The sequence below is a fragment of the Prionailurus viverrinus genome, chromosome E1, assembly GCF_022837055.1.
Source record: "Prionailurus viverrinus isolate Anna chromosome E1, UM_Priviv_1.0, whole genome shotgun sequence".
NCBI classification, from domain to species: domain Eukaryota; kingdom Metazoa; phylum Chordata; class Mammalia; order Carnivora; family Felidae; genus Prionailurus; species Prionailurus viverrinus.
This window is the reverse complement of record NC_062574.1, coordinates 48,142,492-48,164,665: the sequence shown is the minus strand read 5'-3', so window position 1 is coordinate 48,164,665 and position 22,174 is coordinate 48,142,492. Positions and strand designations below refer to the sequence as shown.

At 50.8% G+C, this 22,174-nt stretch overlaps 1 protein-coding gene across 1 annotated transcript in view; it reads left to right on the top strand.

Moving 5' to 3' along the window:
• The first annotated feature begins 443 nt into the window (after positions 1 to 443).
• Positions 444 to 22,174, top strand: part of UBE2O (ubiquitin conjugating enzyme E2 O) — a 55,958-nt gene continuing 34,227 nt past the window's right edge. Inside the window, exon 1 of the mRNA XM_047832475.1 lies at positions 444 to 909. Within this exon, the coding sequence (XP_047688431.1) occupies positions 487 to 909 (423 nt within the window). The 5' untranslated portion in view covers positions 444 to 486. The remainder of the gene's footprint in view (positions 910 to 22,174) is intronic.

Sequence of the window (22,174 nt, the reverse complement as noted above, 5' to 3'; positions counted from 1 at the left end):
GAGGACAGGGACGGTATCTAGCTCTTTCCCACCCCTCCCAGTGCGTAGGACTAGGGCTGGGGACGCCAAGGAGGCTCCTCAAATGTTGCTGACAGTCTCGGGACCATCCTCTCCGCCCCACCTCGGCCACTCCCCTTTTCCTCGTTGACCACTCCACTTCCTCCTCCGGGGTCCCCACCCAGTCCCGCTCCCATTACTTTCCCCCCTCTGGCCCCGCCCCTCCCTCCGGGCAATCCACCCCCTCCCCCCGCCCCGGGCAGCATCTCCAGCGTCCCCTAGCGACGAGGCAGGAGCTCCTAGCAACCGCATCTCGATTCCCAGACGACGGCGGCACGTAGGGCCACGTCAGCGCGCCGTGGCCCCGCCCCCGCGCCGGCTGGCCCCGCCTCCCCGTGCCGCGTTCGCCGCCGCCGCCGCCGCCGCCGCCGCCGCCGCCGCCGCCGCCGCCGCCGCCGCCGCCGCCGCCGAGACTCGCGCAGAGCAGTTATGGCGGATCCCGCAGCGCCCGCGCCCGCAGCTCCGGCTCCCGCCCAGGCCCCGGCCGCGGCCCCGGACGCGGCGCCGACCCCGGACGCGGCCCCCGCCCCGGCCCCGGCGCCGGCGCCCGCCCCGGACTCGGCCTCAGGGCCGTCCTCGGACTCCGGCCCCGAAGCCGGCTCGCAGCGGCTGCTCTTCTCTCACGACCTGGTGTCGGGCCGTTACCGCGGCTCGGTGCACTTCGGGCTGGTGCGCCTCATCCACGGAGAGGACTCGGACTCGGAGGGCGAGGAGGAGGGCCGCGGGAGCTCGGGCTGCTCCGAGGCGGGGGGCGCGGGCCACGAGGAGGGCCGGGCCAGCCCGCTGCGCCGCGGCTACGTGCGCGTCCAGTGGTACCCGGAGGGCGTCAAGCAGCACGTGAAGGAGACCAAGGTGCGGCGGGCGGGCCGGGGGGCCGGGGGCCGGGGCCGACGCGGGGACGGGAGTTGCTGCAGGAGCCCTAGGCCGGGGAGGGGAGGCGCGCGAGGCGCTGGCCGGCGTGGTGCAACCGCAGTGGGCCGAGGTGGGAGGACAAGCCTCCGCGGAGGGGACGCTCCGGTGCAAAGTCATTGCACCAGCCCCGGGCCACCGGGCGCCGCGCTTCCCCCCCACCCCCGCCCCCCTCCGCCCGCGAAGGGGCTTCCACGCCTGGCCGTGCTGTGGTGTCGGCCTCAAGATTATGTGGACCCACTACCGTGGGGGAACTTCTCAGACTCTGAGGCACGCTCGGCATGACACCAGTGCGGCGGTTTGCTGACCCCCAAGGAGCTACATACTGCATTGTGCATCCCGAAAGGAAGGCCGTGCCGGGTCCGTGCAGGGAAGGGTTGTGGGCGGTCCAAAACAAAGGTAGAGGTGAAAATCTCGGGCGACGGATAAGCCCGAGAAGTTCCCCAAATGACAGAATGCGTTATTATGGGTAAAGAAACCCCAACCCCTCTTTAAAAAAAAACAAAAAACAAAAAACAAAAAAACCAAAAAAAACCCCCCAACCTTGTTGCCTCATTGTAATTGCTGCGGGGAACTTTGTGAGTAAAATCATTAACAATCAGAGCCGTGATATTAATAGTACGGGAAGGGGGGGATGTGACAGCTGCGACTGGAATTGATGACTCCCAAGTGCAGTTGGACTTCTTGAAAAAAATACTAGAGAACCATGGATGGAAAAGAGCCACCCGTTCGGAAGCCCGAAGGGTTTTTCCTGACCTGAGGCTGGAGGCACACCTCAGACTCCCATACGGTACTGGGGTGAGGCTGGTGAATATTGCAGTCTTTACCAGCGAAGGGGCGCATCGTCTTAAACCCGAAACCTTGAACCCAGGTTGGCCTGGTGGCTTCCCGTGTCTTGTTTTCCTGAGTGTGAACTCCTATCGGCGGTTCCCACCCAGGCACACACCCCTGTATCTTTCACCCCTTCTTCATCTCGTCCTCTTCCTCCCCTGCCAGAAAACATTTCTAAGCAGGAATCAGGCCTGTGCTGTTGACAGGTGTGATTTCAAGGGAGGGCGCTTGAGAAGTTCATCTGGGTTTCTCACACGCTGGGAGACAAAGGCCACCCTACCAAGGGGGTCTGTGATAACAGCTCTGGCAGGGGAAAAGGCCGCTCTCCCAGGAGGAGCCTGCGAACCACTTCCCCCGGGGCAGACGTGACCCTTGGTAGCAGCAGAGGCTTTCTGCTGGCCAGTGCGCATGCCTCCCCAAGACCCCGAAGTCCGCACGCACGCGGGTCCCCTGGCTTCCCCTCAGAGAAATGACAGTCAGGCAGTGGCTGCCCCGACTGAAAGAAAATGACAAGTTCGTGTGCGAAAACAAACAAACAAACAAACAAACACAAAAGTATGCGGGAAATACTACTTTCTGTAGCGGAATGCTCGTTACCAATTCCCATTGGTGTTGTTACGTCGGAAAGACGATTTTTTTTTTTTTTTGGTCTTTATGCCGTGTTTCTGCATTGTCTTAACTAGCACATGGTTGCTAATGTCTTTCTGCGGGTTTTTGTTTTTTGTTTTTTTTTTTCCTTTAAACAAAAAATGTTTTGCCCTGACCATCTGCTCCAGAGGTTTGTGACTTTCGGAAGGCAACTTGTTTCACCGTGTCACGGCCGCCTGCGCCGGGACTCAGGCTGCCCGGCCAAGTTCACTACCGGGAGCTGCCATGTTTATCAGTTGTCGGTTCCCGTTCATCTTGACTTTGGTGGTTAACTTTGTTTACGGTTATGTTCTGCCCGCCTCCTTCCACCATGTGTAATTATCTACAGAGTTGGGCTTAAAATACCTATTTAGGAATTAAGCAGAAAATAACTGTAAGGTAAGGCACCGGCTTGGATATATCTTGAAGGTGGCCTCTGGTGATTTGCTTTGAATTTGTTGAAGTCCATCGTAGCTCCGGCGGTGGTGTTTTCTTTGCCACCGGAGCGTCTGTGGCTTCTGAGCTTAGGGGCCTGGGAACCTTAGGAAATGGGGGCACGTAGCATCCATTTGTGGATGGCAAGACCCAGTTCTTTGAGAGTAGGTTTGTTGGGGAGGGGAGTTGTACACCCGATAAGTAGCTCTAGGGTCCCAGGAACCCTAGGCACAGATGACCCCGACTGGGGCGGTAGGGTGGGTCCTGGGACCTGGCACTTTCGGAAGTGGTTTAGGAAGAGTTTTGTTTTTTTCTCTTCTTCTCACTTCTCCTTGGAAATCCGTAGAGGCTGTAAAGGAAAGACTCTCAGACCAAGGCTGAACATTTAGGTTCTGATGCCTACTCCATGCGATTTGGTTATGAGACCTGAGAACCCACTTACTGATAGAATAACGTGGTTGACGGTGTGGAGAAACGTATTTCTTTTTAAAGCTGCCACCTCTCGGCATCTTTTAAAATAGTACCCTTTTAATGTGGAGCGTTCAGTAGGCTGTGGAGTATTTCTGTCGTTTTCGGGTTAATTTGTTGGGCAATGAGTAAAGGGGTAATATTAGTCTCTTGATGCAAGCTTGAAAGGAACAGATTCATGACGAGACATGAAGAGGCTGGCCGACCAGTTCTGCCCCCTCCTGGCCCCTTCAGTGAAAATTATCAACAGAAATCAAATAAGTAGCTCTTCCTTGGAGACTGCAGAATTTATGGTCCAGTTCCTGAGGCTTCCAGCAGCCAACGTTGAGCTTCTTTAGGACTTAAACACGAAGTTTGTGCTCCTTTCTTCCCTCAATCTTCTGACCCCTTCAGCACGGTACTCCTTGAGACTTCCCCGTTTGGCCATGGGTCTCCTTTGTGACTGACCCCTTCCCCATCAGCGACCATCCTCGAGTAAACTTTTGGAATAAAGCCCAATGCCGGTAGTCTCTCTGCCTTCTCGAGCACTGGCTAGACCCGGCGGGTCTTTCTGGTCTCCAGCGGCTGTGGTTGGACACAATGGCCCCTGTAAGGAAGAGAACAGACTGCCGTCTGTCCGTCCAAGTTTGGGGGCTTCCTGTTTAGGCTTTGGCTTTCCCATCTCTTGTGCGCTGTCCCTTGCTTTGAGTTACCACAACGTTCAGAGTCTCTCCTGGTTTGAGATTTGATGCCTCCAAATTAAGCTGCCTCTGCGATCGCGCTGCTTTTCGAAGGCCGTGTGTGTGTGTAGCATCCCTCATGACACATCCCTCAGGAATTGGCTTTTCGGTTTATTTTTGGCTTCTACTCGGGCCAGCATTTCCACTGGGAAAACTGTTTAGGTGTAGCATCATGGCATGTGAAGCTGGCTTGGCTTCACTCGTCCGGGTGCTGGACCCATTAAAAGTCATTGTTCTTAGTGATGTAATAGGAAGAAGTTATGGAAGGTTAACCAAGATGCAGGACTGAGTGCATCTCGTTGCACTTGACTCAGAGGGGATCACAGCACTTGTAGACTCGCACAGCTCCCCTGTGCTTTTGTTCTTTGTCCTTTGGTTTCCCCCCTCCTGACTCCTGGGACCCGGTGCCGAGATGGTGCCTCTGTCTGACTTGCCGCCTTGCTCAAGGGCACTTTCACCAGAAGAAGGGTGTGTGTTTGTGTCCTGTGATTGGAAGTCAAAACCCTTGGGTGCTCTTCCCAGCTGTCACCTACTCTGAATGACCTTGGCCTAGTCACTGCCTCATTTTCTCTCCGCAGTCAAATACAAGATCTGTCTTCCTAGCCCCTGAAATGAGCCCGAACCAGAAGCGTAGCTGAGTGCTGTGGCCACTCGGCTGTTAGCAGACACCACCCTGATGTCCATCGGACAGAGCCAGCCACCCCTGCCCCGTCCCTTCAGGAGACCACTTCCATGCGTCACAGAGTGGCGCTACACCCAGGAGGCACCTTGGGAGGCAAAACGTGCGCCACGGGGGTTTGTTTCGGTGGTGTAGGAGTTCCTCATTGATCATGTTGTTGCTCTTGACCTGGTGGGTCATAGATTGGACTTCTTTTTAAGACTCTTCATAGATACTCATGAACTTTATGTGCCTTTAAAGTAACACCTGCCTGAGGCACCTGGGTGGCTCGGTGCATTGAGCATCTGACTCTTGATTTCTGCCCGGGTCACGATCCCAGGCTCATGGGATCAAGCCCTACATCATGCTCTGTGCTGAGCGTGGAGCCTGCTTAAGATATTCTCTCTCTCTCTCTCTCTCTCTCTCTCTCTCTCTCTCCCTCCCTCCCTCCCTCCCCCCCCCCTCTCCCTCACCGCCCCTTCCTCTCCCACTCCTCCCCCTCTCTCCCCCTCTCCCCTTTCCCTCCTCTGTCTCCCCCTCTCCCTCTCTCTCTCTGCGTCCCTCCCTCTGTCCCTCCCTACTGTCTCCAAAATAAAGAATAAAAAAAATTAAAGTAACACCTGCCAAAAAGTCTACCAACCTCCAGGAGAGGGATGGAATGAACATATACGTGTGCATATTTTCCAGAATCTGGAGGATATCTTTTGAAATTTCCAAAAGAACGAATTACAAAGATGGTAGGTTATTGCTTTTGTATTTTAACATAATATGGATAAGCATTATGTCGTGTTACTGTGTGCCAGGCACTCTCAGTGCTTTCTGCATATCGCTCAGTGCTCCCAACAACCCTGGGAATTAGGTCCTGCTATTATCTGCACGTTTCAGAGGAGGAAACTGAGGGGCAGAGAGGGTAAGTAACTTGTCCGATGTCACACTGCTAATAAGTGGAGGAACCTGAATACAAATTGAAGTAAATGTAGTTCTCACCTGAGAATGTTTAAGTTCAGCATTCATAGATCATTACTGCATCAAGTGCCCTGGTTAAACATGAGTCACAGACCCTGTGGTTGGTATTAATCATCCAGTCATTAAACACTTGAAAGTCTTAGTGGAGAGGAGGTAACCCCAGGTAAGGAGAGAGGAAGGAGCAGGGTGTTGGGATGGGTGGAAGGCGTACCGGTGGCCAGGGGAGAGCGAGATCACTCCGGGGACAGGATGGGAGGAGGCACCAGGTTGGCCCTTGTGCTGTGCTTCTGTTCTGCATTTTTCGTTCCCTGGCCCCGCCGTCATTCTCAAAATCATTGTCAAAACATACATTTTATTTCTGGAGAACCTGTGAGCGCCCCTAGATGTTGAATGAAAGCAAGCTCTGTGTGGTTCATTCCAGTGCTGGTTTAGTCCCCTCCGCACCTCCTGGACCAGAAGTCCGGGGAACGGGCGTTTCCGTGTTGCCTTAGGAAATCCAGCTTGACCTCCTGCCCCCAAAGACCTGTCCGCCCTCTTGCTGCTGTTGTCACCCTCCCGCTGGGAATGCTGAGTCATGAGACGGGTTCAGAAGGGCTCCTTGGAGAGAGGCTGAGTTCCTTCTCCTTCAGTCGCCCTGAACCTGACTGTGCTCTCGGCCTTCTTCTTGTTTTAGGACATTAAAGGTCCTGTTGCACCCTTCCCGTTCCCACTTCACTGTTATCCCTGCTCTTCTTTTTTTTTCTTTTCGTCTTCCTGTTCCATCAAGAGAAATCTTGCTCTCTTTTTTACTGTTTTACCCAGGGGCCTCATGGAATCCAGTGGAACCTCTGTGGGGCCAGTACTTTACAAAAGGGATGCGGTTATCGGTTACCGTGCGTAACATGAATCAGCATCACAACAGCGCTGGGCCCATGATCAGTGTCAGCTGCCCCCGGTGGTCCCCTCACAGTTGGATTTAGGGTGATGTCTTTTTAAAGAGCCGTTCTGCAGCTTTAACTGGGAGGAGGACGTGATCTGTGCTCCTATTCCAACTGATGGAAGCTTTCAGAGTTTCCCTGCCCAGAGCTTAGCCTGCTTCTGGATGGGAGGGTGCTGATTCACATGGATAATCGAAAGAGGGAAACGTGCTTTTTCATTTACAAGATGCTCTCGCTTACACTTACTAGGATTTTGGTGTTTTTAACTGTAGCTCCTTCTGAGACTCCACCTGCCCGGTGGCTGGGTGCCACTGAGAAGGTGGTGCTTTCAAGGCTGTCGCGTGCCCCACGCTCACGGCTCTAGTGAGCGGGGTGCACATTCCGAATTGCTTCCGTTGCTGACATTTCTGCTGGCCTCAGGGGGCTCTGGTAGGAACCACCTGACACGTGTGTGGTCACAGACAGGGAAGAGCAAAACGCTTACTGGAAATTTTTGTACTTTGGAATCAAATGGAGTCATGTTCACGGATGGCCCTCTGAAGTCTGTCCACCCCGGGGTTGTTCGCCCTCGTTTTGCTCTTGAGTTGCACTCTGAGGTTGAGCCTTCGACCCAGGGCCGACCTTGTTGAATGGATCTTTTGGTCAGTTTTGCCTGCAGATATACTGTGTTCTTCTGAAGCAAGATTGTGAAAAACAAGTTTTTGACTTAAACATTGAGGCAGATGATACACTGTCCAGAAGTATTCAGCTAGGCAGCATGTACTGGAACAAATGGCCTTTTGGGGTTCAATCCGGTTGACTGGTTGGCCGAGGGATTTGCCTATTTTGAGACTGAAACACTTAATTTTTTGTAGCTGGGTCGAAGGAATACGACACTTATCAGATCACTTTGGGTTTAAATCAGTAGCATAGGGGTGCCCAGCTAGCTCATGCAACTCTTTTTTTTTAAATTTTTTTTATTAAAAAAAATTTTTTTTAATGTTTATATTTATTTGAAAGAGAGAGACAGAGCATGTACTGGGGAAGGAGAGAGGGAAGCAGACTCCAGGCTCCTAGCTGTCAGCACGGAGCCTGACGCAGGGCTTGAACCCACGAACTGTAAGCTCATGACCTGAGCTGAAGTCGGACGCTTAACCGACTGAGAAACCCAGGCCTCCCGAGCATACAGTCTTGATCTTGAAGCTTTAAGTTCGAGCCCCAGTTGGATGTAGCCATTAGTTTAAAAAAAAAAAAAAAAAAAAAAAAGAAGAAGAAGATCAAACTAACCTAGCTATGTCCGGTGAGGATTCATTCTAGCTATGATAATTTAAAATTTTTTTGAATTTAAGATACTGTATATTGCTTAAAAAAAAAAATAGAAAGGAAAACATATTTGATTCTATCCAACAATAAAATGAAAACCCCCAGCAAGCAGGAGAGATTTTCTGCAGTCTTAAAAAGAGTGTTCTGGGGTGCCTGGGTGATGACACTCAGTGGTTAAGCTGCTGACTTCGGCTCAGGTTGCAGTTGGTGAGTTCAAGTCCCGCGCTGGGCCCTGGGCTGATATGACAGCTCAGAACCCGGAGCCTGCTTCAGATTCTGTGTCCCCCCCCCTCTCTCTGCCCCTCCCCAGCTCGCACTGTGTCTCTGTCTCTCTCAAAAATAAACATTAAAATAAAATTAAAAAAGAACATGTTCTTCATTTACATCCTGCAAGTGAGAGCTGGTCTTTGACACTCAGCAGCTCCGATGAGGTGCTTCGTCTTGTTTTCATTTTGATCTTTTTTTTTGTGGGAGATGCTGCTGTGATGACGGTCGGTGAAGCTGTTGTGACAGGCATGTCCACGGCACTTCTTGCTAGCCCCTTAAGTGCAGGTAGGAAGGGACACACACACGCATCTGTGTCTTGTGTGGCTTCCAGGAGGATCAGGAACAGAGTCTGTGCTGAAAGCATCCCCTTATTTGTCTGCTCTGACTGTTCAATTACTTAAGGGAGTTTGAGGGCCCTGAAGGTTGATGATATCATCTTCAAGCCAAAGAAGAAAGCTGCTCTCCCTACCTCCAGTGTGCTGCAAGAGGTATCTGCCTCCATTTCCTCACGACCTCTTAGCCTTCCTCTGGCCTCTCACCACTGGATGTGAAGGACTAACGGATTCCTGGTCACTGTATTTGCTGACTTCTCCCTAGTCCTTGTCCTTTTGGTCCATCAGCCTTGTTGATTGTGGTCGGTCCTGCCCTGTTACTGGAAACTTACTTTCGTTGGGTTCCATATACCCAACCATACTGAATTTTTCCCTTTAGCCTTTGTGGTTTTTGTTTTGTTTTAAGGGTTATTTATTTATTTATTTTGAGAAAGAGAGAGGGAGAGAGAGAAACCCAAGCAGGCTCCACACTGCCAGTGGGGCCCGACACGGGCCTCGATCTCCCGAACTGTGAGATCATGACCTGAGCCAAGATCAAGACTTGGATGCTTAACCGACTGAGCCTCCCAGGTGCCCCTTCTCTTTAGCTTTTTCCTCTTATCTCTGTGAGACTTCTCCACATGCCACGTTCTCACTCCCCTCACCACCTTCCTATCTTCGGTACTTTTGTTCACTCCTGTGGCTGCAGCTGGCTCTCGCACTCAGCTTCCACACCCGCTCCGCAGTCCCCGCCGTGGACCTGACGGCTCCCTCCTGTCATCTAGAACTTCAGACTTTGTGGGCGTAAAGTTTTATAAGTGTAACTGCCCTTCGCACCCCCAGTTCCAACTTTTGATCATGAAAAATCTTCAGATATACAGAGAAGCCGAAAGACTAGGCCAAAGAGTATTAATTACCCATGATGATGAGTTAGCAGTTAACATTCTGTTCTCTGTGCTTTACCTGTGTATGTAAATATATGTTCTCCTGAGTCATGTGATAAGTCAGAAGCAGACGTGACGGCGGACGGCTCTGAATACTTAAGCTTGCGTCTTCTAAGATTCAGACGTTTGGGATCATTTGAAATTTACCTTCTTGGGCGCCCATTCTAATTTAAGTGTGCAATTCAGTGGTATTAAATGCATTCGTAACGTGCAGCCACCCCCGTCATCCATCTCCAGACCTCTTTTCATTCTGTAAGACTGAAACTTGGTGCCCGCCGAACAATAACCCCCTGTTTCTCCCCACGCCAGCCCCTGGCTACCATCGTCCTACTTTCTGATGTGAACTGTCACTTCGCTCAGAATAATATCCCTAAGGTTCATCCATGCTGTAGCAGACGGCAGAATTTCCTTCGTTCGAAAGGCTGAATGAGATTCCACTGTATGTATCACAGCTTTCAGCCTGGCTCTTCATCTGTCGGTGGACACTTGGGTTGCTTTCCTGCTTTAGCCGTCCCGAGTAACGCAGCTCACGAACATAGGCGTGCAGATACCTCTTCGAGATCCCACTTCCGGTTCTTTTGGGTGTATCCCCAGAGGTGGGATTGCTGGGCTATGCGGTAGTTCTATGTGTACTTTTTTGAAGAGCTGGCCTACTGTGCTCCACAGCGGCTGCATCATCTCATGTTCCCCCCGGCTGTGCGCAAGGATCCCGGTTTCTCTATGGCCAGTGTTTGTCATTTGTGCGCGCTCTCTCCTCTCTCTCTCTCTCACTCTCTCTCTCTCTCTCTCTCTCTCTCTTTTATTTCGGCCATCGTAATGGGTGTAAGGTAGTGTCTCACTGTAGTTTTGATTTGCGTTTCCCTAAGGATGGGTGATGGGCATCCTTTCACACGCTTCTTGGTCACTTAAATATCTTTGAGGAAGCGTTTATTCAGATCGTTTGCCCATTTTTGAATGGGGTTGTTTGGCGGTTTTTTGTTGTTGGGTTGTAGGAGTTCTGTATATATTCTGGATATTAATCCCTTATCAGATATATGACTTGCGAATATTTTTTCCCATTCTGTGGGTTGCCTTTTTTATTCAGTTGATACTGTCTTTTAATGCGTTATAATATGTTTTTTTAAATTTTCATGAATCCAGTTCGTCTGTTCTTTCATTGCCCGTGCCTCTGGTGTCAGCCTCCCATTCTAATTTGTCATCAGATCTTTGTTCGAAATGCCTCTTGCCTCCTCTGCATTTCCTTTCTGCAACACGAGCTCACTCTGACCGTGTTGCGCCTGGACTGATCTCGCCTGGTCTCCCTGCCTCTAGCCCTCTGCAGCCCAGTGCGCAGTGCCACAGGCTGACCTTCTGAATAACTGTTGGATTGTGTCGGGACCCAGCCTTCTGACACGCCTTAGCTTGTCACTCAAGGCTCCTCGCCTGCATGTCGTGCTTAATCTTCTGCCCCTTCAGTAGACTGCATCTAATCTGTTTCCCCGGTTCACTTGTGCCGTTCTCTTCCACTGATGCCCCATGGCACTTAATGTGACACACTTGAAGTCTCTCTCCCTGGATTGGAAGCTTCTTGAGAGACAAAGACAGTGACTCCTGATACGCTGTGAAAGCTTATATTTTGAATGGCTCACGTCTAGTTTCGTGGGAGGCGTTTGTTTTGAGTTAATGACCAGATCCTTCCCATTCACCTACAAAGAGTATTCTTAGCCTTTTTCCAGACGCTTCATGATCTGTGCTGGAGCTATGCAGGCACCTCGCCAGCTGACACGTCCCCTTAGGGTACTAGGTAGGTTGCCCATGTAATTTATCGTCCAAGCTGGAGAGCACTATGAATAATTGCTCCAGACTGAGACATGTGGGTATCCTAACACCAGGAAGAGCAGATTAATCAAAAATACACCGTGTTGTAGTTGACTGTTTCAGCAACTTCCATCAGAAGCTCCCCAGGCAGAGCATGGGTCCAGTGGGCTAGGATAAAGCTAGCCAGAGCTGGTGTCAGCTACGGCCAAAATGCAGCTGTGTCTGGGATTAAAACCTAGCAGGAATTGAGACACTCTCCTGGCCACAGGCTCCCTAGGAGCATGGCCTGGGATGAGAACTAAGAGGCTGTGCCTCACGAAGCCAGTAGAGACTCTCCCTGGTTGGTGCCATTCTGGGTTTCCTTTAGGTCCTCGTGCAAGCTCTGAACGATCTGGAAAAAGCACCAGTTCAACATTTAGAAGCCGCCCAAGTTCTAGCGCCCACAGTAACTTCAAGACTTTGGTGGAAGCCTTCACCGTCTCTGAGCCTCAGTTTCTCAGCTTACGAAATGGGGACGATGCCCATCTCAAGGCTGTCGTGAGGGGCAGCTGTAACAACCCAGCTGAAGAAGACACTTGCGAGACCTACGTTCACACGTGTGAGGTCATGAATGGAGAGCAGCCCAACAGCCCTCACCTTAGGAGATGGTTTTGGGTCTTTAGTGTGAGCCTGCTTTGCTGGAAACAGGACAGGGCCCCAGCGGTGCATTGCCTGGGAGCGCAGCTTGGGCTCTGTGCTCTGCCCGCCTCGGTGCTCTGGGGCATCCTAGAGAGCGCAGCCTGGAGTTGGCGTGCCTGTGCCCGGCCTGTTACTCTGAAGGAATCAGGCACCATCTATTAACACGGCTCACCAGGGGTGCCGGGAGTATGGGGAGAGCGTGGATCCATGGAATCCAGAGCAGCACTTCTGGAAGGCTAATGTGTGTGGCCTTGCCTGGGGCTGTTGTTAATGCAGTCTTCTGAAATGGCCAGGGGTGCACCTGAGAGTGTGCACGTCTAACCTGCCCCCTGGGACGCTGATTCTGCTGGTTGGGACTGTCCTCGGAATTGAACTGACAGTGTAGGTCCTTCAGAAACCGTGTTGATGTCTGTAGGTTCAGGTGTGACCCCCGTCACCCCGCCCTCAAACTGTATGCGTGTAACTGGTTTGAGGTTTTTGTCTCCCCTCTGCCTTAGTCTTCTGGTAGCAGTGGTAATGCCAGAAATTATCAAAAGGGGGGCGGCAGGAGGGAAGAAACATTGAGTACCTCTAATAACCAGGCAGTGCTTTCAGAGCCTAGTGTTCCTGTTGGAAACACCTGCTTCTCCCTCCCCCTCCCCCCATTGCCTACTGACCGGCATTAATGCACAGTTGCCGCTAAGGGTTTTGCTGGATTTCATTTCTTCTTAGGATGCACATATGATTGTTGTTACGAGAAGAATGCAACCAGTCCAAGAGGAAAATGATTGAAACTTGCTTTTTTTTAATATATATATATCCATCCAGTAGCAGTGGATTCCTGCCGTGTGCCAGGCGGTGTAACAAATGCTTTGCACGTATCATCATCTTACTCCTTCCCTAAAGTGGCCAGTGTCCCCATGTTAGAGAGGGAGAGCCTAAAACCCAGAGAATGCCTGTAACTCGCCCAAAGCCACACAGCTAACGAGGGGCAGAGCCTGGGTGTCTATGCTGCCAGAGCACGGGCCCTTTTCGCCGGCTGGGTGCTGTGGGAGTACAGAGAACACCCCTACACAGGCCCTGCACTCTAGATCAGGGACCAGCGTTCTTTCTGTAAAGGGCCAGATAGTAAATATTTTAGGCTTAGCGGGCTATACTGTCTCCTTCACGACTGGTCAACTTTGCCACTGCAGCGTGAAAACATTCAGAGACAATAAGGGAGCGGGGGGGCATGGCTGTGTTCCAGTAAAATCTTATTTCAAACAGGCAGCAGGCTGGAATTGGCCTAGAGGCCATAGTTTGCCGATCTCTGCTCTAGAAGAGACCTGACTGATGGAAATACAGTGTGAGCCACGTCTGTAATTTTAAACTCGACAGGAGCCACGTTTGAGAGAGTAAATAGAGGGGCGCCTGGGTGGCTCAGTTGGTTAAGCATGCAGCTCTTGATTTCGGCTCAGCTCTTGATCTCAGGGTTGTGAGTTTAAGCCCTACATTGGGCTCCGTGCTGGGCGTGAAGCCTACTTTAAAAAAAAGAAAAGAAAAAGTAAGCAGAAACAGGTGACATTACATTTAATAAATTTTATGTGACCTGTTCTACCAAGGCACCATATCGATACGCAATCAGTATAAAAATTCTTAGGAAACATTTTACATTCTTCTGTCTGTAGTGGCTCACGCGTTGGCTGGCGCTCTGGTGGGAGAGAAAACCCTCCAGTCCTTTGCTCAGCTTTGTTTTCTTCAGAGCATCTAGCATTATTTGAGATTTCATTGCCTCGTTTCTTTGTTTACTGTCTCCCCAGCCAGAAGGGCAGAGGGCAGAAGCGAACCGTTCCCTGCTCTCCGTGCCTGAACAGAGACCGGCCCAGAGCCGGTGCCCGGTGGTCCTTGTTTAATGGGTGAATGGGGTGTGTGGAAGGTAGAGGCTGCTGAGTCCCGTCTGGAGGCACAGACAACATTGCGGGGGCGGGGGGGGGAGTGGGGGAAGCGGAGACTGGTGGGAGAACGTTAGGAGAAGCTTTCATGCAGGCAGCTTTTGAGCTAGGCCTTGGAAGGTGAGAAGAATTTGGAACAACAGTGGTGGGAGGGAAGCGCATCCTGAGCGGGAAGATCAACGTGAAGAAAGACAGGCGCAGGACGAGTTCGCACGTTTGGGAGAAATAGTTCACTCAGGCCCTTGGAACTCCTTTACACTTAAAAATTATTGACGATCCCAAGGAGCTTTTATTTATATGGGTTGTATCAGTATTTACACGTGCAAAGTGAAAGCAAAACTTAAGCCCTAAGAATACCCAGGCACTCGTTCTGGCCATCAGAGCAGGGACATCATTACACCGCGTGGCCTCTGGCAAGTTCCACCGTGGACTTGGGAGAGGACGAGAGTGCCAAAGGCAGATTCCATCTTAATGGGACCACGGAAAGGTTTTGACTTGGGACCTCCCGAAGGGGGTCTCAGGACCCCCGGAGCACGCACCCAGGACTGCTGAGCTGGCGGTGGGGTGGAAGGAGGAGGCGGGCGAGAGGGAGCACCGGTTAGCCGGGCTGGCCCCGGTCGCCGGTGGAGGTGACAGCATTTCTCATGTCCTGTTGTGCTCTCGGTGTGTTGCGATCACTTCACATGGGGGGCTGTTTAGGCCCCTCCGGGAGAACCCTGTGGCGTAGGTGTTCCTATTTTATGTGTAGCGAAGGAGAGTTTGGGTGAAGCCCAGGCAGGTGCCCCCACAGCCACAAGGTCTGCTGCCCCTCCGGGACTGCGCAGCACACGGCTTCTGTGGGGTAAGGGTCTTTGGATGACAGCCTCTGGAGTTTGGCTTTGTGTTGTCGCTGTTTTTCCACGTGATGAAGAGCCACTTCAGTTTGCGGTGAATTGTGTGGTAGCATTTCCTAAGATGGAATTGGGGGAGGGGGGTGGGATCTGGGAAGCCTGGGGACCCGTTAGGAGCTTTTGCAGTGCTGGCGAATTCTATCTTTTGTGCATTTAATTTGCGTGGCATTTCTCTCTCTCTCTCTCTCTCTCTCTCTCTCTCTCTCTCACACACACACACACACACACACACACACACACACACACACACGGCAGAGTTTTGAAAGTGCCGGTTTTCATACAAAATGGCCCCTACGTGTGAACCAATAACTTCCTCCAGTATTCAGTGAACAAAGCAGCAACCTATTCCAGTGCCAGAGGGAAAGTTGGTGTGTTGGAGGACTTACTGATAGCTTTAAGGAGCTTTTTAAGGATAATTTTGATGATGCTCAGTTTGACCTTGGGACCTGACTCCCAAGTACAATGAGGACTATTGAATCGGAGAGCAGTCAGGGCACTTTGAGTTAGAGCAGTAGGGATCGAGAGGTAGAGGGAGGTTGGGGAAGGTTGCTCTTTCTTTCTTTCTTTCTTTCTTTCTTTCTTTCTTTTTTTAAAGTTTATTTATTTTGAGAGAGAGTGTGAGCACGAGTGAGCAGGGAGGGGCTGAGAGAGAGAGAGAGAGAGAGAAGATCCCGAGCAGGATCTGTGGAGCTCAGGGCTTGAACCTATGAACCATGAGATTGTGACCTGAGCTGAAATCAAGAGTCGGATGCTTATCTGACTGAGCCACCCAGGCGCCCCAGGGACAGATTTCTCAGATGGTGGCAGGCAAGAGCCATTAAGGGCATTTAGGAGTGGCAGGGAAAGCAGGTGTAACACAACTGGGCTGGAGCAGTGGCTGTCCACATGCCCAGGGTCTCAGATGATCAGAAGGGAGTTGGGGAGCCATTATGTACGTCTTTCTTTCTTTCTTTCTTTCTTTCTTTCTTTCTTTCTTTCTTTCTTCTTTCTTTCCTTTCCTTTTCTTTTCTTTTCTTTTCTTTTTTTTAAGGGCTATCCTCTTTTTTTTTTTTATAAGTTTATTCATTTATTTTGAGAGAGACCAAGACAGTGGGGGATGGGCAGAGAGGGAGAGAGAGAGAGAATCCTGAGCAGGCTCCATGGTGCCAGCACAGAGCCCATCATGGGGCTTGAACCCATGAAGGTGCAAGATCATGACCTGAGCTGAAACCAAGAGTCTGACACTCAACCGTCTGAGCCAGCCAGGCACCCCTGTTTGCTTTTTGCTGTGGTAGAATATACCTAATAAAATGTACCATTTTCTTTTCTTTTTTTTTTTTTTTATGCTCAGAATTCTCAGATTGCATTTTATTTTTATTTTTATTTTTTTTTATTTTTATTTTTTTAAATTTTTGGGACAGAGAGAGACAGAGCATGAACAGGGGAGGGGCAGAGAGAGAGGGAGACACAGCATCGGAAGCAGGCTCCAGGCTCTGAGCCATCAGCCCAGAGCCTGACGCGGGGCTCGAACTCACGGACCGCGAGATCGTGACCTGGCTGAAGTCGGACGCTTAACCGACTGCGCCACCCAGGCGCCCCTCAGATTGTAAAATGTACCATTTTCTTAAAGTTTTTTTTTCATGTTTATTTTTGAGAGAGAAGAGAGTGAGAGAGAGAGAGAGCACACACGAGTCGGGGGGACAGAGAGAGAGAGACGTAGAACCTGAAGCAGGCTCCAGGCTCATCAGCACAGAGCCCGACGCGGGGCTCGAACTCACAAGCTGGGAGATCATGACCTGAGCCGAAGTCGGACGCTTAACCCACTGAGCCACCCAGGCACCCCTCGAATGTACCTTTTTTTTTTTTTTTTAATTTTTTTTCAACGTTTTTTATTTATTTTTGGGACAGAGAGAGACAGAGCATGAACGGGGGAGGGGCAGAGAGAGAGGGAGACACAGAATTGGAAACAGGCTCCAGGCTCCGAGCCATCAGCCCAGAGCCTGACGCGGGGCTCGAACTCACGGACCACGAGATCGTGACCTGGCTGAAGTCGGACGCTTAACCGACTGCGCCACCCAGGCGCCCCTCGAATGTACCATTTTTAAGTGTGCAGTTCGGTGTCATGAAGTACATTGCTGTTGTGCACCCATCACCGCCACCCGTCTCCAGGACTGTTTCCTCTTCCCAGACTGAGACTCTGCCCCCATTAAACAGTGACCCGTTCACTGTAGACATGTGGTCTCCTGACATACAAGGAGTGAGACGGGGGAAGAAGCGTGGCAGAGACTCAGGCCTCCGGGGTGCGCGCCCAGGTGATAGTCCCGCCAGTAACAGCGTGGACACAGAAGCACGAGGGAGGTTGAGTGTCGGAAGCTGAGTGTCGTAGATGCTTGGAATCATCCGTGCGAAGAGACCCCTACCTTGCAAATGCGTATTGAGTCCCGTCTTGCTTTGATTCTTATCGTTGTCCTCTTCCACGCCCTCATAATTGCATTTTTTTTAATGTTTATTTATTTTTAGAGAGCAGGCACGTGAGCGGGGGAGGGACAGAGAGTGGGAGAGAGAATCCCGAACAGGCTCTGCGCCGTCCGACTCAGGGCTGGGTCCCACCAACCTTGAGATCATGCATGACCTGAACCGAAACCGAGAGTCAGACGCTCAACCAGCCACCCAGGCGCCTCCATAATTGCATTTTTTAAATAAACACTTTTTAGATTTATAGACAATTTATAAGGATCCTAGTATATCCTTCAGCGGCTCCCTCTAATGTTAACGTCCTACGTAACATGGTATATTTGTCAAAAGTAAGAAATTAACATTGGTTTTACATTATAAACTAGACTGTACACTTTTATTTGGAGTAGTTTTCCACCAGAGTCCTTTTTCTGTTTCAGGATCCAGTTCACAATACTACGTTGCATTTTACATAATTGCTTCTTTTTTTTTTTGAGAGAGAGCATGAATGAGCATGAGTGGGGGAGGAGACAGAGCGGGGGGGGGGGGGGGTGGGTGGCGGGGAAGAGAGGGAATCTCAAGAAGCAAGCTCCATGTTCACGGAGCCCAACTCAGGGCTCTGTCCCCCGACCCTGAGATCATGACCTGAGCCAAAACCAAGAGTCAGATGCTCAACTGACTGAGCCACCCAGGCGCCCCTGCCTAATTGCCTTCTGAATGCTGGGAAAAAAACCTAATTGGTCTTTCTCTTGATCTAATCTTCAGTTCATCCTCTGCCTTAAGAGTTATTTTTCCGAAGAATTTTGTTAACAGCTTTTGACACCAGAGAAGAGGGGTCAAGCAAGATGCCCTTGAAAATGAGGCAGTCTGGAGGTGACCCGTAACTATGGGCAGTGCCCAGAGAGGAGGGTGGTGGCTGGACAGGTGAGTGCAGAGTGAGGAAGCCAGGGAAGTAGGGGAAGTAGGCTTAGGGGCCCTTTCAGTCTCTGATGCTCCAACTCTGAAGAAAAACTGGTAGGAGTATTCTCTTTGACCGAAGTTTATAGTTGTTGGTTTTTCCTGGGGGCACGTTATCAGCTCTGTTGCTGTGCAGGCGACCCTTTCTTGACAACCTGTGCAGGTGTTCCCGGAAACTCCTCAGGAGCTACTTGACATTTTCTCTCACTTTGATGTAACGCTGATTCTCATGGGCTCAAACCTAAAGAATCATTCTTGGATTGCATTTTATTTTATTTTGTTTTTTAAGTTTATCTTTATTTGAGAGAGAGAGAGAGAGAGAGAGAGAGAGAGCGAGAGGGAGCAAGCAGGGGAGGGGCAGAGAGAGAGGAAGACAGAATCCTAAGCAGGTTCCAAGCTATCAGCACAGAGCCCAACGTGGGGCTTGAACTCACAAGTGGTGAGATCGTGACCTGAGCTGAAATCAAGAGTCAGATGCTCAACTGACTGAGCCACCCAGGCACCCCTTGGATTGCATTTTTTTTCTTAATTTATTTTTTTAAAAATTACATCGAAGTTAGCATATAGCGCAGTAATGATTTCAGGAGTAGAATCCAGTGATCCATGCCCTACATATGACACCCAGTGCTCATCCCAGCAAGTGTCCTCCTTAATGCCCCCTTGCCCATGTAGCCCATTCCCCACCCTCAACCCCTCCAGCAGCCCTCAGTTTGTTCTCTGTGTTTAAGAGTCTCTTATGTTTCGTTCCCCTAGACTGCATTTTAAGAACAGAGAACACCAGTAACAAGAACTTGTTTGCCGCTTGACCTTGCTTTGGCTTCAGGGTCTTAACTCTGAGCCTTCTGCGAACCAGCAATAGATGTCAGGCAGCGCTCAGGCCTTTGCGGCCTGGCCATCTCTCTGCCTGGCAAAGACGCAGCCCTGCTGGCATCTCACAGAGACCTGCTCAGCCCTTAGGGTCATTTCTGCTGTAAATCAGCGCATCCCGGGTACTCCTGAATTGTTCATCCTGTTCTCTCCTTCATCTCTTCATCGTATTTGTCATCTGTGCCCTGGGGACCTCCGCAGCCAAACGGCTTCCCTGCACAGCACTTGCGGTGCCACTGCCTCCGCTCCCTGCAGGTGTAACGTTCGTGAAACACACACGGGCTAAGTGTGTTAGAAAGGCCAACTACGACCGCTCTTTTTCGGGAACGTGGCTCTGGTCCCGCCTACGGTATTTAGAAGTTAGATGTTCACAGGTGGAGGTGTTTCTGTGTCATAGCGTTTTCTTCCCGTTTCAAAACAGACTTTTGGTAGCACGCTTTTTAATGACCACCCATAATTCCATCAGGTGGACGAACACAAGTTTCTTGAACTCATGTCCGCTTTTGACCAGCTAAAATGTTTCCAGGTTTTCACAGTTTTCAGTAATGGAACTAATGTCTTACACTTCATACTTTTTTTTTTTTTTTTTTTTTTAACAAATCTTCTAGTTTCTCAGGATAAATTCCTGAAACAGAATTACTAGTCAAGGGATAGGAGTACACTGCTAAGACTTTGGATTCATTTTACCAAACAGTCGTCCCCCAAAGTGGTATGCGGGTATACACTTCCATCTTGCAGTGCCTGTCTCCCCAGCTGGTGGGGAGAGGTTTTGGTGACTTAGGTGGGGGTCCCCAGCTAGCTGGCAGCATCTGGGGACTAGAACTCAGGTCAGTTGACTAGGCATTTTTCTGACTGTACTCTTCTGTCGCCAAGAAACAAGCCCTTCTTGTGGCCGGGGGTGTCCCCGAGCTCTGCAGCACTGGTAGGCCAGTCTGTTGTGCCTTCGGCTCAGGGCACGCATTCCCCGAACAGAGGGCTGGACTAGGGGATGGTGAGAAAGCCAGGGGAGCCAGGGTGGCTCAGACATGGGCTGGCGTTTGCAGAGGCTGAACTCTCAGAGGGCCCTCCACGACCCAAATGCAGATCATGGTCGCATAAAGTGGGCCTTTTTCCTTTCCCCAGGGTGAGGCATTAACCCCATCTCTTGCACATGGCCCCACCGAGGCACTTGTCAGATGACCCAGCTCATAGTGGGACGATGACTGTGTCCTGTACAGTGATGCCGTCTCCGTCCTCTCTGTCTCTCCTGTAGACCCCTGTGCCTCAAGCTTGCCTCTCCTTTGCTGGTGACATCAGAGGACAAGGGAGTTTTCAGTTATCAGGTGCCCAGTGCCAGCGGGTCTTTCCCTGAGCTGAGCCCCTGAGATGAATGACGTTGGCCGTATACTGGGTTTTAGGGTGTGTCTGGGCCCACAGCAGTGGTACCGGAAGGAGGGATTTGATTTGACCCCTTTATCTCATAGTCAGGGAACTGAGGCCCCAGGAGGCTCACTGGTTCAGGTTAAGGATGACGGAAGCCACCAAAGGACAAAGACCCTGAGACTTCAGAAAAGAAAAGGTCACAGAAGGACACCCATCTAATTTCTAGGAGTAGAAGTAGAGGGTGTTAGTGCCGGTTTTAGTTTTCTGGTGATTTAGTTCTAGTTGATGGGTTCTGTGTTTGGCTTAAATAAAATGTAGAATACAGAGGATTTAACTGTGACTCAGGAGGCATGTTCAAGAAACTTCCTACTCGAGATCATAGATGCAGGCAAAGTCACTACTTGCAGCTTAACCTTAGGCTTGCCTTTAAAAAAGAAAAGAAAGAAAAGGAAAACCCAGCTTTTTCGAGATATAGTTTACATGCCATAAAATTCACCCTTTTAAGTTATACAATTCAAATGGCTCTCCGTATATTCAGAGCTTTGTGCACCCACCCTCACTATAAAGAAGTAGAATATTTTCATTTCCATCACCCTTGAAAGCAAGCCATCCCACTGAACTACCCATACTTCTCAGCCCCCGGTAACCCCTTTCTTTGTTTGTCTCTTTGGGTTTTTGTCTTTATGGGATTGTCTCTTCTGGACATGTCCTATAAGAACACATACCGTGCAGCCTTTTGTGTCTGGCTTCTTTCACTGAGCGTGTTTCCAAGTTTCCTTTATGTCGTAGTACACATCAGGACCTCGTTCCCCTTCTGTGACCAGGTCCGGTGTATGGGGATGTCACTTTTGTTTATCCGTTCATCAGTTGACGGACACTCCATTTGGGGGGCAATTTTGAACGATGCTGCCGTGAGCGTTGACGTACACGTTCTTGTGGGGCACGTATTTTCAGTTCTCTGGGGTGTCATGCCCAGGAGTGGGTTGCTGGGTCATGCGGTGACTCGGCGTGTGTCCTTCTGAGCAACTGTAGTATGTGAGGGTTCCAGTTTCTCGGCATTGTCAGCAGTGCTTGTTATTGGCCATCTGATTACAGCCGCCCCCGTGGGTGTGGAGTGGTTATTGCATCACGATCGGCGTGCATCTCTAGCGACTGATGGCTTTGAGGGCGTCTTTTCACGCGCTTCGTAGCCATTTGTAACTCTTCTTTGGAGAAATGTCTCTTCCAGCGAATCGTTTGCGCGCTTTTTAAGTGGGTCATTTGTCGGCTTGCCTAGTAGACCCTGCTTTTGGGTCTTCTCTGTCCATTAGAGGCTGGCAGGGGGACCACTTCCTGCGGTAGGTGCTGTGTGTGTGTGTCACGGGGGTCTCTGCCAGGCGTCTTGCACTGCATTCGGATTTAACTTCCTTTCCTGTTTAAATGTACTTTAGAGGAGTTGAGATCCTTATAAACTGAAAGGGCTCTAAATTCTAAATCTTGTTGAACTGAGTTTTAATTGTTTGACATCTGGGGCTCCACAGTCCCCCGAGAATAAGAAAGGGGTTGCTAAATAGGGCTTCCTTGACACAGGGGCAAGCTTGCAGATGTTTACCGGTCGCACGAATTAGGCACGGCATGCAGTCGCAATTGAAGTGTTTCAGAGGCAGAGACGGTACCACCTCCTTCCCCCTCCGGCTCCCCTGTAGTACGGGTTATGATACGTCTTACGCAGTAGGTGATGAAGTGCTTGTTGCTAGACACGCACGTGTGTTGGTAACCGAGGCGTTTCTGTGGCCGTTTGGCAGGTTTGAGGCTTTGGCTGTGCCGAGGCGCGTGGGGGGTGCCGGGCGTGTGACAAACGGTGCCTGGTAACGGAGGCCCCGGGCTGGC